The sequence below is a fragment of the Bombus impatiens genome, unplaced genomic scaffold (genome assembly GCF_000188095.3).
Source record: "Bombus impatiens unplaced genomic scaffold, BIMP_2.2 scf_0225, whole genome shotgun sequence".
Lineage (NCBI taxonomy): Eukaryota > Metazoa > Arthropoda > Insecta > Hymenoptera > Apidae > Bombus > Bombus impatiens.
In genome coordinates, this window is record NT_176644.1 from 1,120,263 (window position 1) to 1,138,421 (window position 18,159).

Below are 18,159 nucleotides of genomic sequence, written 5' to 3' on the forward strand. Positions count from 1 at the left end.
GCTCTTCCATGTACTCTCACAAGCTTTTAAAGTACTTATCCAAGCTCTTGTCGTTGAATAATACATTGTACAGATTATTTCACGCAGTTCGACCGAGCTATAGTTTTCACGTTAATGTTAATTTAATATTCGGTCGGCTAGTTTCGTTTCTATCTCTCTTCGTTTCCCTTTCGTATCAACCTGATTCTCTCGTGAGTATCTGCAAGCCTGTAAAGACCAGCAAACTCACGAAGCAAAATATCATCTACAAAATGTTGATCTTAAAGTTGATAACTGATACTTGTCAAAGTAAAAGTAGTCGTTCAGATTATTCGATGCTTCGTGAATTTGAACGAACTATTCCTGCGAATAAAATTGAGATAACTCCACGCTGCTGAAACGAGAACAACGAGACGAGAGTAGAAACGATTCGTCGTTTGAAATTGTTCCTTTTAATCTTCGCTGGAGATAAAATTTCATCGAGCCAGGTACACGCGCGTAAACTTAATAGCAACGAATAACCCGCTATTAGCAATTTTGTTTTTTCAACTACCCTAATTTCCATATATATTCATATGTAGAATAAAAACTTCCTTCTGCTAACATGAAAAATTAATTGTCCTAATAAAAACGAAATTTCTCATCCGCCCCAAGGGCGAACGTAGCGAATTATTTAATCGTTAACCTCCCCAGCCTCTGGTACTTCGTGCACCGCAAAATTGACCGCAATTATCAACGTCCACGAAACGTCTACTGTTAAGCTGTCCTATATACAGGCGATATGGTTGATATACAGGCATCCGCCAACCTGGAATGCAGCGTGGAGCCAATAGATTGTCCACAAGAACGGCCCAGTAATTAACGGCCGATTATCGTCGCTTAAGGATACCTTGTCATGGAATTAATTAAACGTTGCGGAAGTATTGAACGCGTAAATGAACGCCACGACTCTAGATCGGCCCGTTTCCGATGACCAGACTGCGGTTCTTTATGCAAATTCATATTTCTATGGACGAAATTTGAAATTGGAATTTACATTGAAATCATCTGTTAAATGTACGTTTTGTTTATTACGCGCAGTCGATGTATCGCGTTGTTTGGAAAGTACCTTTCTTTCTCAAACGTGTTTTTCGCAACAGTGCACCTTCTGTGAAATGTCGCGGTGTTTATCTCAAGAAAACAAAACGGATCGTACGTAGTTCGACAAAAAAAATATAAAAGAAACAACGTTGCGCGTCTATTATTTCCTCATAAAGCGAAAGAAACTTTTAAGACAACCTGATATTTTTAGACTTTCGGATTTTCGGATAAACGAACGAACGTCAGCGATCTATTAACAAGAGTCGTGCAGATTTCAATATTTTTCTATCTTACGGAACTCTGAGAAAAACTACTATCGAGGGATATTTTGCTCTAGAATATTATTTCTAAGGTTTATCTCGAGGTTTCCTTTTCGCGAAACAACCTTTTCGTTTGTGGAACGCGCGACAACGTCGAATTTTCCGATATCCACTGCTTCGCGTATTTTTTTTTAATATTTGAAGATTAACTACAGGTTGGTCCGTAATTGTGGTGCAGGATGATTGTGCCACCAGTTAGGAACCATCCTGTATGTAAAGAAGCGTCGTAAAGGAATGAGCAGAAAGCGAAATTTAGGCTAAGCGCGTTAAGCGATGACAGGCAAAGACGAAGCTACTTTATCGCACAAGACAAACTTTAAGCGAAAGTTTGGTAATCTGGTCGGGGAATCAATAAGCTACGTTATCTTTCACATTCTTTGGAAATAATCCGTCGAATTGCCAATTATCTTTCTAATTAAATCTCGCAATTAGACAGCGCTAGCGGCTGGATTCGAGCGAGTTCGTCCGGAAAAACGAACGACGATCGGCCACGCGATTCTAGACACGCAATCTGATCTCGCTTCTCGACTCGTTAATCGGTTTCGCAGGTTGGAATTGTTGCGTTAAACCTGCAATTTGTAGAAGCTTCCGGTGCCAAACGTTAATGATCGCGCTAATTACACATGCAGATTGTAATCCTTGGCAACGCAGAGGTTCGAAGTTTCCGCACCAATGACATCGTTACATCGTTTACTCGTTGCGACGTAAAGTACAAGAATCGATTAAGACTTGTGCGAAGAGAAATTATACTTGGAAGAAGCTTCGAGGAGATAAGAGAAATATTTCTTATCGCCGGATTGCTGATTCTTACGCAAATTCATATTTTTGACAGTACAACAGAAAAGGTAAAAACCGTACGTTCTGTGTATTTTTGCAATTTAAAATTTCGCCTGAACGCATAAAAATCTCTAATGTATCAAACTTTCGCGCTGTACAGCACGATGCTCTTCGCTAATGATCTGTACATCATCACCCGGTAATCTACTTATCGTATTCGAGTTAAAATCGAATTGCGCGATGAACATTCCTTACTGAATCGTTCTGTTTAAATTACCACGAATCAATATGCTTTTAGCGATTGCTATTAATCTCAGGATTTTAAATTAAAATAGCAATGAAATATTTACAATGCTCGTTCTCGTTAAAGCTATACCATCACGACGGATAATTTAATCCTATTTTGTTATTACGTGTGTTCTGAAAACGATACTCGAGCTTGTACCGTGATAACCAAAGAACGTATCTGATGAAAGTCATCCGCCGACTCATCGGAAGTAATAGCTTTTTAGAGAGCAATATGAAAGTGGTAGGAAACAGGTGAAACAATAAGCTCGTAACTGGCTGAAAACGAGATATACGAGTTGCTGCGAGCAGACAGAGAAAAATATTATTTCATTTACTACGTGCAGAGCTGGATTCAATTTCCAGGCAACTTGTCCCTTGGTCGGTTCGCGTCGTTGCGTCGTCATCAATTACAGCATAAATTAGCAAAACAACAGGTCGACGAGACAGCCGTGCTAATATCAAAATCGCCGCTAATATATTCGGTACATTGTACGTGGCTGGCATGTCGTTGTTCGATTTACAATTAACCGTGCACCCTCGTGTTTCCTGTCGTCCGCGACGGACACGATAGTTTGGCCAGGATACACAGAATGTTCGCGCGAGATACCGAGACCCGACACTTTCGCTCGACATCCTGTCAGCTTTCAAATTGAAATTCGTCGGGAATGCCAACAATTTCTACGCCCGAAATCTAATTTTTATCGCGTGAAAAGAATCTGTCCAACTTCCCTCGCTAGGCTATTTTTCGTGGTTTTATCGTGCCAAGCGAACGTGACTTTTATCGTTGAAACGTAACTGTCGAGACAAAGTGGAGGAAAAGTCGAACGTATCGCGAACAATTGTCTAGAAAATAATTGCCTTAAACAATTGGCAGGTAACGATAGAACTACCGACAGTTAACACAAAGCTACTTCCACCGAGTCAAAATCACTGGTCTTTAAAAAATACATAATGATAGAATATTTGTTTATTTATTTACTATCTTCTTACGAAAGGAATCCCACGTTACGTAGCACATTTTTGGTATTTTTAACGCATCTGGTATCACGATCCTTAAATAAGGGTTGTCACACGTTTATAAAATATATCGCAAAGATTTTCACGCAATTATAGGAAATCCGATGTTGAGAAAATGCATAGAATGCGGAGAATGTGCAGAAAGGTATAGACATAGGAAAGCACAGTGCTTCGTTTAGTATTTAGTAGATAAAATAATTCTCTATCGAGACAGCACTTTTTAAACGATATCGTAGAAAAAATATTTCTAACGCGCAGTGATCGTACGTGTCGAACGAATTAAGGAAAAAGATCGATCACGAATTTGAAAGAAGAAACGAGGAGAAATATTTCGCAGCCAATTTCTACCGATTATCTTCGCGTAGACCTGGCAGTTTCTCGCGAGCGGTTAATTTCCATGCTGCGATAAACAATTACCGAACTGCCAAGCTTTGCACGTACGGCCATCATTATTTATTAGCCGCGCAATCAGTTGCATTTCATTAATTTGATACATGGCATAATCGTCCAACACGGTTACAAGCATAAGTCGGATTTACGAGCCGATTCAATTTGTTTAGAGCTTCCGTATTATATTACGAATTGCGTGTTCCACATGCTCGCATAACGCAACAGAGATTAATTTGCCGTAGGCTAACCTACGTTATTACAATGGACGCATCAAATTTAACGCTCTGGGAATAGATAATCGAACGAATATTTCTCATCGTACTCGTTACAGGCGCTGCTGTATCCGTAGCACTCGCATTTCTAGCCTAACTCATTCTCGTTTCCAAAGTTGTCGCGACGCAACAGCTCGTCGAAACGCGCGACTAGTCGTCGTGGCTTCTTTCGCAACATCTCCGTCTCGTGAAAGCTGAGACTCGATACGTGAAAACACGACGATTGTAGATGCTCCGGCCGAAGCTGTTGTTTTTCTTCTCGTTCAATGTTTCAGAGCCGCCGCAGCCGAAGCAAAGCACGTACGAAGCGAACAGAACAGCCGTCGGAATGCGGACAAAGACAGATTTCTCGTCTCGACTTGGCGTACCGCGAATTCTTCGCGAAATATTTTATTGTCATCGTTGCACGATTCAACGTGACCGCGACTTTGCGTTCCAGTCTGGCGGCTCTGTCGTTCGATCGACGCAAGGTTCCGCGCTCCATCCAATTCAACCGACGAGATTGAACGAGCGAGGTAGAGTGGCAGAGGGGGTTCTATTGCTCTCTGATTGGATCTTTCTTTGAATTTGTAATCTCTTGGCCTGAAATGACGAGTCTGACTCGTCATAGTAATTTGATCTCTCGGTCTGATACGAAGAGTCGAACTTGTCGTGGTAATACAACACCGACGATATACGTAGATCGAGTCAATAACTCAGTTACACCGGCCGCGTAAACAGAATGCAAGCGAATAGAAAAGATATTTTCATTATGAACGCGAACTTACGTTCGATCGTCGTTTCTCGACCACCTGCGAATGCTTATCGTAACGAGGAACCAATTTACGTAAAAAGCAATTTATCGATACTTGGAAATTGTGTATGGAAAATAATATCAGGAAGATGTCCGCCCGTAGACGCTGTGCGAACTCGAACGTAGATCGCATTTTTCATTACATTTTCACACGTTTCGCAAGGTATGTGTTTCGACCACTCGCGAAGAGACGCGATCGCGAGGAAGCACGCCAACGGGAGTCGTAAATTCCCGTTACGATTAGATAATCGACGTCACGAAATGATCGATCCCCTATTTCGATTAGGATAATAGAGGTGGTTAATTGAATATGACACTGAGATAACAAGTTATAAATCGCAGTTTATTCCAACAACTTTGTGAAGAAGATAGTTACGCTGGTGCGTATGTATAAGATAAGTGAGTGACTGATCTTCGGGTGTAAACCCGGTCGAAGGATGTTGAATGTTTGAAAGATGGAAAATCAGTGAGGTTCGGTGACGATGCTGTGGCGGAGGAAAGCTAAGGATGTGTCTAGCGCACGGGACCATCGGATTTGTTGGTGACGATTTTGGCTAAGAGGCTTTGTTGTTAATTGGTTATTTGCTATGGTGGTGGGTGAGGAAGGATGCTAACCGCTCTCGAGATAAAGTCGCTAGTGGGAGGCCTCATACGTGAGAAAAGGCGACTTTCCCGTGTCAACCCGTGGTGGACAATAAACTTTAGGAAACAATGCAGCGAAAGAATATCTGTTCGGTCTGAAGGACTTGCCCGCGGTATGTGACCTGGTTTAGGTAGAGTGTTGCCCGACGCAACAGTATGTTCGCCATCGCTTCTTTATTGACTTATTTGTGGCGTAATATTCAGTTAATGTAACAAATGCCTGCTTCGGCTCTATGTTTCCTTGCTTTATATCTGTTGAGAATTGTGGATCTTAGTCGCTGAAATGAAAGCAAAGGAACATTAAGGTTACACTTAGGATTCATATCAAAATAGTCTAAAACTATAAATAAATCTAAAAAAATAAATCTAATTATTTGATAAAAGATATTCCAGGATCTTCGTCGATGTACATTTGCACGCGTCTCAGCACTTTCTTCGTCTCGCCATCTTTCATATCACACTGCCAATGGAACTGTCACATTCATCTGTTTTTCGAGGCGCCGTGCACACACGTACTTCCACACACTCATATTCACATACGTGTGTCACTAATACGCGGCCAATTTAGCCTAGCACACAAAATTATACATGTTTCAATAATATGCATAAAAATATGAGTTTGTATAAAAATCCGCAGTACACGAAGTATAAAATGACGAATTAACTTTAACTCGGAACGTCCGCTTTCTTCTTCTCTCTGCCTTTCGCCACAATTTTACGAGCTCCGTCTCTATCTATAGTTTCCTCCCGACGACGATAAGAGAATCGTTGTCGAAATATAGAAGAGCGAAAAATGCTCAGAACGCGCAACGATGCTCCAAGACATTATTCCTTGGAAATATTTTAAAACGCTGTAACACGGCGTGTCGCGCTGCTAAATCTATTGAACCGTTAGTCGACGTATAAAATGCGACAGCGTCGAAACAAACGCCACGTTAAAAATTAATGGAATCGGACAGTCTGCGACGTATTCCGTGGCACGGCTGATTTTCTGGCAAAACGGACGAGGAAGAAAGAAAGAAATTCTTCTGATAAAATATTTCGCGCCAAGTGCGTTTCCAACATTCGTATGGTTAACGAGAAAGTCACGATCGAAATTATACGGGAAGATGAAAATCACGATTATTATAGTCATTTAGAAGTACAGTTTCATTTTTTTAAGCGGAAATTCGTGACGCGAATTTTTCCTCGTTTCTATTATTCGATTCTAAAGTTCATCGTGTGGGCGAATTTCATACAAATTTACGAAGAATTAAATTTTCTACTTTTCAATTATTGAATTGGCGACTAAGCGATTGCGGGTTTTGTCATTAGGTCGTATTGACAAAATCCGCGATCACTTTGTTGGAATACAACGATATTAATCGCATACAGATGAGATGATTGATCGAACGGATTCTTCCCTTCGTTGCCCAGCGATATCCCCACTAGCGTGTGTTCGTGAGATGTACCACGGCGGTTAGCGCGTGCATGCTCTTTCGAGAATTCGGCGGAAGAAGCGTAAGGATATGGATGGAACATTGGGCACGTCGGTGTGGCGCCTTGACGGCATAGCGCTTTGTATCGAGAAGCTGCTAGAAGGTTCCGTGGCACATGTGACGCCACACAGACATCTATCGTACTCAGATCACACTCTTCACTGCATAGAGAGTGGGGTTCAAAACCTTTTCAAGGACCATGGGTCACTAAGTCAGTCAGTCTGAGAATAACTAGCCAACTGTCTACATTCCACGACGCTCGCTTATATTTCCTGTAATAATTGTTTAATAAATATCACATGATATTATTTCAACACAAACATCGTGTCTTCCACAGATTATTAATCTTAATTCCGAGATTAAACTCTAACACACTTAGTTGCCAATAGTTACAAATTAACTCGAGGTCGCTGCGAATTCTCGTGTAATTAATAGATTGAAAAACCAGCTCGCATAATTACGTAATACGAGCAGTACCAATGTGCAAGCGGTATTATGCGACTGCAAGAGGTTTGGTAATGTTGGACGAGAAGAAACGAGAAGGCAGGAGAATGGCGTGTCTGACTACGCCAGTTCCACTTACTGTCGTTCCACTTACAGACGTTTCGCTAGCTGTTGCAAGTAGGTTCGGTCCGAACTCTGATCGATGAAACTCGCAGAATCTTTGCTCTTTCCCTAATCATTTTCAAGCGTCAATTTCGCCAAGATTCCACAATTCCATTGTCGGTGTTTCGAAATGATCTATATACTATATACACAGTGTGCTGCGAATTCTCGATTAAGGAGCAACCGGTCATCAGGTCAAACCGATCGATCGATATCGCGTACCTCGAATGAATTAACGCTCAAGGTGGAGGAGATTTAATAGATCGAGTGTTATAGTAATCTGGCACTGTATTTGCACTTGTTGTATAAAAGTAAAGTGTCATGTTACGAACACGGCGGTGGTAAGATCTTGTTGAGAGTGAGAAGAATTTCACCCGCACGGTACGATGTCTAATAATGAACTATCCTCCTACGTTGCTGACTCTCCCTACCAGCCGTTAGGTTTCGTCTATCCATCGTGCCCTTCCGACTGGTCTTTTCCCGGAGTTTTTTACCTGACCTCTGAGTCATTAGGTTTACAGCTCGGAGAGTGTAATTCGGAATTTCCTAAAGAAGGGAATAGGCCTGTCCGTGCCATAAACGGACGGCCACTCAAAATTCCGAACACAGTGAGAGTGACATCTGAATAAACGCTGAGAAAGAAAATTTACGTAATAGCTGTAGTAACTTATGGATCTTAGAGTAAGGACAAGTAATGATGTTTTATTTAGAGTTTAGTGTAGTTTAATAAGCGATACTCAATAACAAAAGGACCGATTACAATGTCGTCGTACGTCTTATTATCATACTATCCCACTCCCCCACTTACACTCTCTGACTTCTCGATTCACACTCCGTGACCTCTCAACTCACACTGCGCTTCTCAACTAACATTCTGACCGTTCTAGCATCCCTTTGTCTTTTCCTAGGCCCGGCACACACGTGTTCCGCAGGCCAGGGTTACGTAGGCCTTTTCTACGAAACTATACACTTGAAAAGACCGATGAAACGTTGATAGACCCGACGGCGCCTCGACTCTCGCGACATTGTTCATGGTTACCTCGATGCTTCTTAGGCCCTTTTCCCCGATACTACATAGCCATTACGCGTATGTTGAATAAATTAAAAATCGATCGAAAGGGTATCAAGCGCAAATTAATAGTAAACACATAGATAAGAGAATATTACTCGAACCATATTTCTGAATCTGACCGTGACTCTATAGGAAAGAAAGAAAGAAGAAAAACCCTTTCTTCGTTGCGACGTTGAAACGATAAAACGATGGAAATATTCAGAACCAGCTAATAATTGTTATCGCGATTTAAACGAATAACGCGTATCGCCCAATCGTTAACTGGTCCGATTTAACCTACCATTTCTTGTAACAACGATCCGTCTGATGACGATCGATCGTCAGACGTTTGTATCCGAAACCGTGCAGAAACTGAGAACGAGATACGTATGCGGGGCATTGTTAAAACATTCAGTCGAAACAAGCTGGCAAGTGAGTGAAAAATGGCGACTCGGGGGATCGAGGGTGCTACAAATTGGCCACTTACGTTTCCGACAATTCCGCTGGCATTACTCTCCCCGAACGTGTACGGCAATTTCGGCCAAGCTGGACGGATGTGCACGTTCGTATCACGTTCCTTGCTGTTTTCCACACCGAAAACGCGATCCCCATCGCAACCACCGTTTTCTTATCCGACTTTAATCGACCTGGCCCCCGCGATCCGAGCTTCTCCAATCGTTGGACAATTAATGGCTCCCAGTCGAGTCGTTCGTGGTTGCAATTTGCGAGGCAGAACGGCGAAATCGAAACCGTGCATTTAGAAATTGATCGTAACAGCTTGCAGCGATTGTAGTTACCGCTCGGTCCGTTCGGACGCAAGCCACTTTGATTACTTCGCGTTTGTTGGGACAGTTGCGATGTTTATCTTCGCGGAGTCTCCAAGTCGCACGATTATGGCTGACGGTACGTGAACTTAGTGAAAAATCGTACGTAGCAGGTTGTTTCTTTGTTCCTTAAGAGCTTCCTTCGTTTTACAAGGAAGTAATGGACGCACGATAGCTTTTGTTTTATATTATTTTATTGGATTATTCATTTTATTGAATAACGTCCTGTCGATCATGTACTTCAGCTGTGTCCGGAACTAGCCACGTTCAAGTATGCTCGATGAATTTTCAAACTCGATTGCCTCGAAAAGGAAGCATCGTACGAACAAAATCTTGTTAATTTGTATTTTCTTATTTTTTCGCAAAGAATCCTTACGCCCTGTACAAGCTCGCGTTAGGTTGTCCGGAAAGTTTCTTTCGTTTTATGAGGAAATAATAGACGCACTACGTTTTTTATTTTATATTATTTCGTCGAATCACGTACGATCCATCTTTGTCTGTTGAGATAAACACCGCGACATTTCACACACTTGGTTTCACGTTTGTACGAAGGTGCACTGTTGTAGAAAACACGTTTGCGAAAGAAAGACACTTCTCGGACAACCTAATACGCGTTGTTCAGCTGCACCCTGTACAACGCGAATGTTAGGAACGTCGACGAGTGTCGGGGGAATTTTTCAGATTTTTTTAATCACCTAACATAGTACAAAAACTAGACAAAAGTACTTTTGTACTCTGCTCGGTTCGCAGAGTACAAAAAGAGAGTACAAAAACCTGCGGAGAGTCGAGGCTATAAGTTCGTCCCAGTTGCGTGATACACCCTGTTTAGAAGCAACTTTTCTCCTCGAGGAAGATCGAAAGAATAGATTCCAGCGTGCTTGGTCCCCAGATGCAAACTCTGAACATCAGTTTCCAAGCGATTCGCGGATTGTTAGCTCACAGGTGATCGCTTTTCTCGCGCGATAGGTGGAAAACCCGAAGGCCGTTTTTCATTCAGCGGCCTTTCTTATGCATAATGGATCAACTCTCAGGAAGGATCGCGAGAAAAGTATAATTGTCGGCGCGATTGCTCGCGAGGAAAATGGGGTCTAATACCGTTTAAAATTATCTATTCTCGAAAGTAGAAACCAGGAGATTCGTCGCCAGCTGCAAATCGTGCATTGACAGATAATTGGTGAAACGTGCGAGTAATTGTTCCGCTTTCTTTGCTTGTGGAAGTTCTCGTTGCAGAGTCGCATACGTGTACGTCGCGTTGGAAGGTTAGAAAAATTGTCAAAATTATCTGAAAGACAAATTTAGTATTATTTAACTTAATTTAATATTTAATATTAATTGCAAGTTTTGCTCGACTTTAGCACGTGTCTTGAACACGTGTCCTATATTCAAATGTTATTATTCTTTGTTATTATTACTCATAGCATAAAAGATATGCATGAGATTTTGCTAAGGAATAATCAAAAGAACCTGTTTTACGTATACAACATTTATGTATACGGTTATGTATGTGTACATTTTGAGCAAAATTTTGCTAATGATAGAAGAATATTTCTTGGATGATAGAATTGGGACAAAATTTGCTTGTGTGGAATTTATATTTTCATTAGGTTATTACAGTATACTAATTACTTTGTAAATTGTTAAACATTCGTGCAATGTTCTCTGTCAAATATTTTTTTATTTTAGCATATGTATACATATATATTTTATATTTTTATTATAATGCATGGCGCAAAACATAAATTCTACGCTACACGAATTCCGTATCGTACAAGATTTATGATTCATAGATAATACGAAAACATGTTATTTATTGCAAAAGATAGTACGGATGCTATTGTAATTCTTCATAGCATTATGCAAAATATATCGCGTACAAAATGCAAACAAATTCATATTTATATATTCACCAATATATTATTAAAAATTTATGAATTTCTTGTTAAATGTGCATTTACCAATCTATATTTATCGACAGCAATATTTTACAGCGAAATACAGATATTTTAAACCATAGTTTTATGTTGGAATTAATTTCAAACTTAGCAAATATCATCGATCTCGGTTGTTTAATCGTTGTATTTCAAATTTAATGATAAACCTAGTGCGAAATACGTAGAAATCGTTACTTCGTCTAAAATAGTACTACTTTTTAAAGTTCTAAAACTAATTAACAGTCTGTTATATTCTGCGAAAATTAGACTCGTTCGTCGTATTTGAGATCATTATTTAAGCATAATCGACGCTATCTTTAATATTTCAATTTCATTAATGAAAATTAACATTCATTGACGTCAACGTGTATCATTTAATTCCAATATTTATGTGCGCGTCATTCTGAAACGTGACGTGGATAGAGCAAGAGATAGTAGCGAAGCTAGCACATAGCCAAGAAATCAGTGACAAGTGAAAATTGGTCGGCATTTCCGCGTTCCAAGTTCCGCCCACATTGTCCTGTCTAACAACAGATTCGCCGTGTAAAACTTTGTCAAAGATCTGGACCTAACAGTTGCCCGGCTGTCAAAGCCATTGATTACGTGCAGCATACTGTGAGTTTATACGTCGATATCTATCGAGGACGAACGAGTAGGAAGACGCGCAAGTACGTGCTGTATGTACGAGAGTTAAAAGTTGATTTATATAATTATAGCTTCTAAATGTAACGATAACAGGATGAAACGAAAGCGGAAAATAAAGGGGAAGCAAGGAAATCAGAGGAGAAATGCTCTACAAACAATTTTACGTGGAATGTTACTTCTATTCGACGCTATAAATCAGAGGGATCCAATTATTCCGCATAAAACTCGTTCAACATCGTTAACCACGTCTCTGCATCCTCCTGCGCATTCTTCCGTTAATTAAAATTATTTTCGACAGCCTGACATTTTTCAATTATCCTACACCTCCACTTTCAATTTATCTGGAAAAAAAAATACAGAACGAATAGGGAAGGAAGAAAAGAACAAAGGGAAAGAAACAAAAGAACAAGCTTCCAGCCGAGCTGTCTATAAAAATGAACTTTAAATCGTTACTCGTCGGTGTCTTTCTCTCTGTTTCAATTTACCCAGATTCGCCAAGTGTAAAGATGAGAGACGAAACGATTCGATCGCGTCAGAGGCGGCTATGCACGTGCACAGATACCGGCATTAATATTCGGACACGGGGCCATCTCCGAAGAGTGATATTTTTAAGATTTCGATATCTCGTCGAATGTTCTCAGAACGCAAGAAAAATGGCTGCAATGCAGCAGAAACGTGAGTGGAATATTTCAGGAATTTGCGAGTTACACTCGGCGTTCGATTAAATTTCACTTAATTACGATATTATGCAGATCGTGAAAGTTCCTGGAATCGAACGTTTCCAGCAGCTAATCCAAACAAAGTGTTCGTACATTAGATATTCTAATTCTAAATTATTCGGATGACCTAGATGGGAACAGGCTAGCAAGAAATCATCGTTATTTTCTCAATTAGAAGAGGTTTCAATTTAGAACGGTGCGCGAAAAGTTTCAAGCTTTTAGAAAGCTTTCGAGTAATCTAGAAAATATATTCATCTAAATCTACTTTTAGATCGTTGATAAGACCGCACCATTTCAACTCGAACAAACGGAGTCCGATATTTTCGAGGTACACGATCTTCAATGGAATCTTATACGTGTTTTTTGAAATACACCAGTCGATGTCATACGTCATTCGCTATACTAAGTTATTAAACTATCTTTTTAACAAAGAGGCAATAGTTTACTTTAACTACCATATTATCAAGTAGAACTCAATTTTGCACATCGGTCGTTCCAACTTCTGTTTCAACGAAGCCAGTTCTTTTCTTTTTTTTTTTTTTCTTTTTCTATCAAACTGTACGTTTCACTTTGAAAGTTCGCTGAAATTTTCGAGAATCACGCGAAGATTAAACGATATACCCGAACCTAATTAATTAATACGCGAACTAACTACACCGATAGATAAGACAATGGTGTGCCCGGCTACTTCTCGCAACCACGCGCTAGTTTCTCATGCAACCGAACGCTTACCTCTGACCAACGTAAGAATCCCAAGAGGCATCACGAGCACAGCGACCAACAGATCCGTGATCGCCAGGCTCATCAGGAAGTAATTGGTGACGTTTTGAAGCCGCCTTTCCCTGGCGATAGCCAGGCAGACCAAAATATTGCCAGCAGCGGTGCCCAGGACCAAGACCAGGGCTAACATAGCCCACCAATTATTCAGACCGTCGACGACGACGTCCAGATCTGTTCCGTTCACCGGTTCACCGTCCAAATCGGTGTCGTTGAGTACTCCAGGCACGGCGAATCGGGAACCTTCGCAGAGCACGCCGCTGTCGTTGGCGAACAGTAGAAGATCCTCGTAGCAGGTATCGACCACGGCCTCGTAAGGATCCGCGCGACCGATCGTTGGAGTCGACGAGCCGATCATCGCTGAAAACGGCTGATCTAGGAATTTCTTGCCTCTACTTGCTGCACGACACCGCTGGCATCTGCGACCGCGTCTTCCTGCTTCTCCGTCTTCTTTGGCTAATCCATCGGATCGTGCACGTGCTGATTTCTCTAGAGGGATGTTTGTTTTCTTTCGTTAGTCTTCGCCAATTTTCAACGTCGTCTCTATCTCTAGTTTTTGAATAAATTTATGAAAATCGATGCGTTCTTCTTGGATCACCATTTTCTGCGGATGGTGATGACTCGGTTTTCAAGTTGATCGTGATATCGGTTCGGTCGTAACAGGTAGAACCTCGATGCACGTTTATTTATGAATTACTATTAGCCGATCGTCGCGCGTTTTATGGCAGATTTGACGGTGCAGAAATGTACGCGCGTAGCATGGACAGATAGAGGAGATATTGGAACGTAGGCGTCATTTCGTCGTTTTTTTTTTCGAAACAAACGAACAGTTATTCCGAAGCAAGGATTTTAGTTAGATTTTCTAACAACGAGCGAAAGGTTCCATCGATGATTTCGTTGATTGCGTGCATTTTCGACCTGGTTTTATCCTGGCATTATCGAGGTTCTAGCGTAAATGGAGAAGAAGGAGAGATTTCAAGCAAAGTGCAACATTTCAATTACTTGGACTGTTTAACTTAATGTTAATAATCGACCGTTCTTTTGATAATTGCGTAAGGTATTAAATCTGTGAGGACATTTCATTGCTTTTCACGCTGTTGTGCTTATGTTTCTATATATTCGTTGTCTATACTAATTCGTAATATAGTGAGCGTTATTGTGCTCGTACGTCTATGTATAATAATTTAAATACCAATATGAATTTATACGAATTTAAATGAATCATCTTCTATGTAATTTATCAATCTTTTTCCATATAAATTCGTCGTTTTTATTCTTCGTTGAGATTACGTCGTCTTCGACTTTGATATATTTTTCGTCTGCAGAGCGTAGTAGCGAATCGAAGTGGATTGTAATCAGAAGAGAAGGTTAACTGTCTTCGAGAAGAGAACAGAGGCGATAAATCATGGCGAAAGATACTAAGAGTATCGGAAATTACAATAAAATTAAGATTCTCATACAACGAGTTCCATGTAGCTGGTGTTTCTTTCTGCTGGTAACGTTTCCTTCTTTTTCTTTTTAATTGACAGTTTACATTTTCACGCGAAATGTGTCATCTATTTATTTCATTGTCGATACACAATTATCATCGATATGTATTTTACTTTTAGATTATAAATAGTTGATTGATATGTCACGTGAATTCCATGCAATTAATACTATGATATCATCGTTATACTGCGTAATATCACTAAGGTAAACTGACATATTTTGTTGTGTCGCTCTGTTATCCGCGACTGTAACCATATTAAACAATTAATATTATCAAACAAAACAAAATCCCCCATTATCTCACATCTGCATCTCATATTGTTTTACTCTCAAGCGTTGACTCGCTATCGCACGATCGGATAAACATAAGGATACTTGTTATCGAAATTGATCATTTTCTAGCAACGTTAGAAAATATGTTCGCCAATTATTCCTGACACACGGTACAAATATTCACCTCTACCTACAAAATAGCGTTTGAATTTTTAAATTTCATCCATTTGTTACCAAGTTACGATTATGCGAAGTTAACGATTTCCAATTTTGTACGTCTTCGTACGTCGACTGCATTTTTCCAACTTTCCGATCGTGTTGCCGATAAAAAAAAGATTGTATTTTCATAATTTCTTGGAACCTACGGAACAACCGTCCTACAAATATTTATGCAACCTGAGCCATGCAAAACCGTCTTCTACCATCCATCAAAATTTTGTCACCTATTTATGGGATACGTATATCATAATTATCAAACATACTTAGCCAAATAGTATTTCGATTCGATTTAAAATATGCCTAAAATGCGATAAAACGGTGGAACTCTTTTCAACGAGATAAACATTGCTCGTATAGATATCGCTGGCAGCTAAACTAAAGCAGCTTCGATGGTTAATTGCGGGTTAAATGTCGCGTTAACGCTAGTCCTCGACGAGTTAATTTGACGGGCGTCTAGCTGCAGCAACATTTCCGAATACGCGTAATCGAGCGTACAGTCGGATAAATTGGCGCAGAATTCTGTTGTCACGATACGACATCGTATCGTTTGCTTTTGCAGAAACTTCGCGTGGATCGAATACCGAGCCACCAATATAAATTCAAATAGGATAGCGGCAAGTCATCAGAGACAACAAGCTTGCCCGTAGTGGAACTACTCGCGAAAACGCGATTGATTCCCGTTTCCATTTTCCAATCGCGCGGCTCCGATCGTCGCCGGTGTGACAATGTCGCTCTGACCGACCAAACTTTCATCGTCCAGTCCTCCTTTTGCTTGTCTATCGATCCGTCAAACACATCCAACCGTTTGCCAGAGAACTCACTTTCCAACTCGTTGAAATATTTACGTCCAGTCGTTTCGTCCAGATCGCTCCATTTCTCGTACGATCTTCCTTAAAATTGTAGCCAACGAATTGTCTCTCGTAATTGAAATGATTAACGACGTTAAAACGAAATTTGTCGATACGCGGGGGTGTGGTGCTACGAAAGGCACAGGTTTCCATGGTCTTGCAACGAGACGAATCGTTTTACCAAAATTCCAAACGTACTAACGAACGAGAATTATTCCGTCGTTTCTGACAGCGCCACTGTGTCTAGTCGTAAAATTTCGTCGAGGTCTCGCTCGCCACACAATAGCAACAACGGACTTGACGTGTTTCGGGTGTAAAAGGAAAATTTCCTTTGGTTTCGCCGCGGCGTTTTACGAAACAAAGTTACGCACGAAGCGCCATATCGCTACAAGTAGCTGGTATTCAAGCGAAACGAGAATATTCAACGAGTAGGTTACCGGGGCAAATTGATACAGGCCCAGGTTCATACGGATAGAAATTATCTCGATACACTGCGCGTACCATGTACTCGATTATGTCGAATTCCGCTTATCGAATACTTACTACCACACGGTGTGTACATTTCATTTTCATCCAGTTGTATACGCAATGTCGAAATAATTATACTCTGGATCAACGTGCCCCGTGTATCAACTCGCCTAGGTCTCGCTAAACTTGATCGATCATTTTCCTTGTTCTCAGCTCGTTTCGCGATATAGAGCTCGTCTATAGTCTCGAACGAGGCTACTGAGAAACTATTTTATTACTTCAACGTCTCGTAGATTTCCGATACAAGTACTTGTAACATACCACTCGTGGATATTCCTGCGTCGAACTTGGTTTCTAGGACGCAAATTTCGTAGAAACGTTTACTTTGTAATCGAAGAATCTGCCGAAGCATTTAAAATAAATTACACTCTGTAACTGATGATTTACAGCGCAAGGAGTTCATTTTTGTCACAGGTTCTACCGCTTTGTAGTATGTTAGAATGTAGAATTGTAGCAATTGGCGATAAATTGATTTCCATGAACTGACGTCCCATTGAAAATCACGCTAATCGCGAAAGACACGTTTTCGACTTGTTCGAAAATCTAAAATTCTGTTCCTATCGATGAGCTTGTAATACATTTTTATAGCAGGCCAATGAACACGCTTTCTTCTTTTGCTTCTCAATGAACTTACGTTTTCATACGTACGATCGATGCTAAGAAACATCGTTCCTTTCGTAGCACCCGTCCCCTATCAGGAAGATTTCAGTGAAAACGACACCAAAACGCGCCATTTTTCGCTTTAAATTTATTTCGAAAACTACGCAACCAGCAGGGAAGCTGGCCGTAGGACGCGATGGAACGTACGTTTCTAAGGAGAGCGTAGAAAGAACTGAAAAATCGCGTTTTGTTTCTCGTACGAGAAAGCGAAACGGTTTGGTAAAACACGCGACGGCGACAATGTGACGTACGTATGCAGCGACGATGTACGATACTGTGCTGGAAACATAGCAATTTACAGATTCGTTTCGAGCGCGTAAAAATCTACGAGATTCGTCGATCAGAGATCGAAAGAATGTTAAAATTCGAGATGATAGTGGCGTAAGCCAGTCCACTGTTGGTCTTCGTGAAATAATGTTTCGCGTTTATCGCTATAAAATATCGAAATTTACTTCGATACCATGTGTATGTCGATTCTTATCAGAAATAAATTTCGAAACTGGCCAGTTTATTTTCCCTCTCTTTCTCTCTCTCTCTCTCTCTCTCTCTTC

At 40.6% G+C, this 18,159-nt stretch overlaps 1 protein-coding gene and 1 long non-coding RNA gene across 3 annotated transcripts in view; one reads left to right on the forward strand and one right to left on the reverse strand.

The window, feature by feature from the left end:
• Window positions 1–18,159, reverse strand: part of LOC100748213 (5-hydroxytryptamine receptor 1A) — a 124,354-nt gene that overhangs the window by 102,595 nt on the left and 3,600 nt on the right. For both annotated transcript variants that reach the window (XM_033320005.1, XM_024366676.2), the window contains exon 2: window positions 13,545–14,078. In XM_033320005.1, the coding sequence (XP_033175896.1) occupies window positions 13,545–13,947 (403 nt within the window). In that variant the 5' untranslated portion in view covers window positions 13,948–14,078. The remainder of the gene's footprint in view (window positions 1–13,544; window positions 14,079–18,159) is intronic.
• Window positions 11,916–12,391, forward strand: LOC112212602. Its single transcript, XR_002946434.2, has 2 exons — window positions 11,916–12,116; window positions 12,187–12,391. It is a non-coding gene; the product is annotated as an uncharacterized LOC112212602 (long non-coding RNA).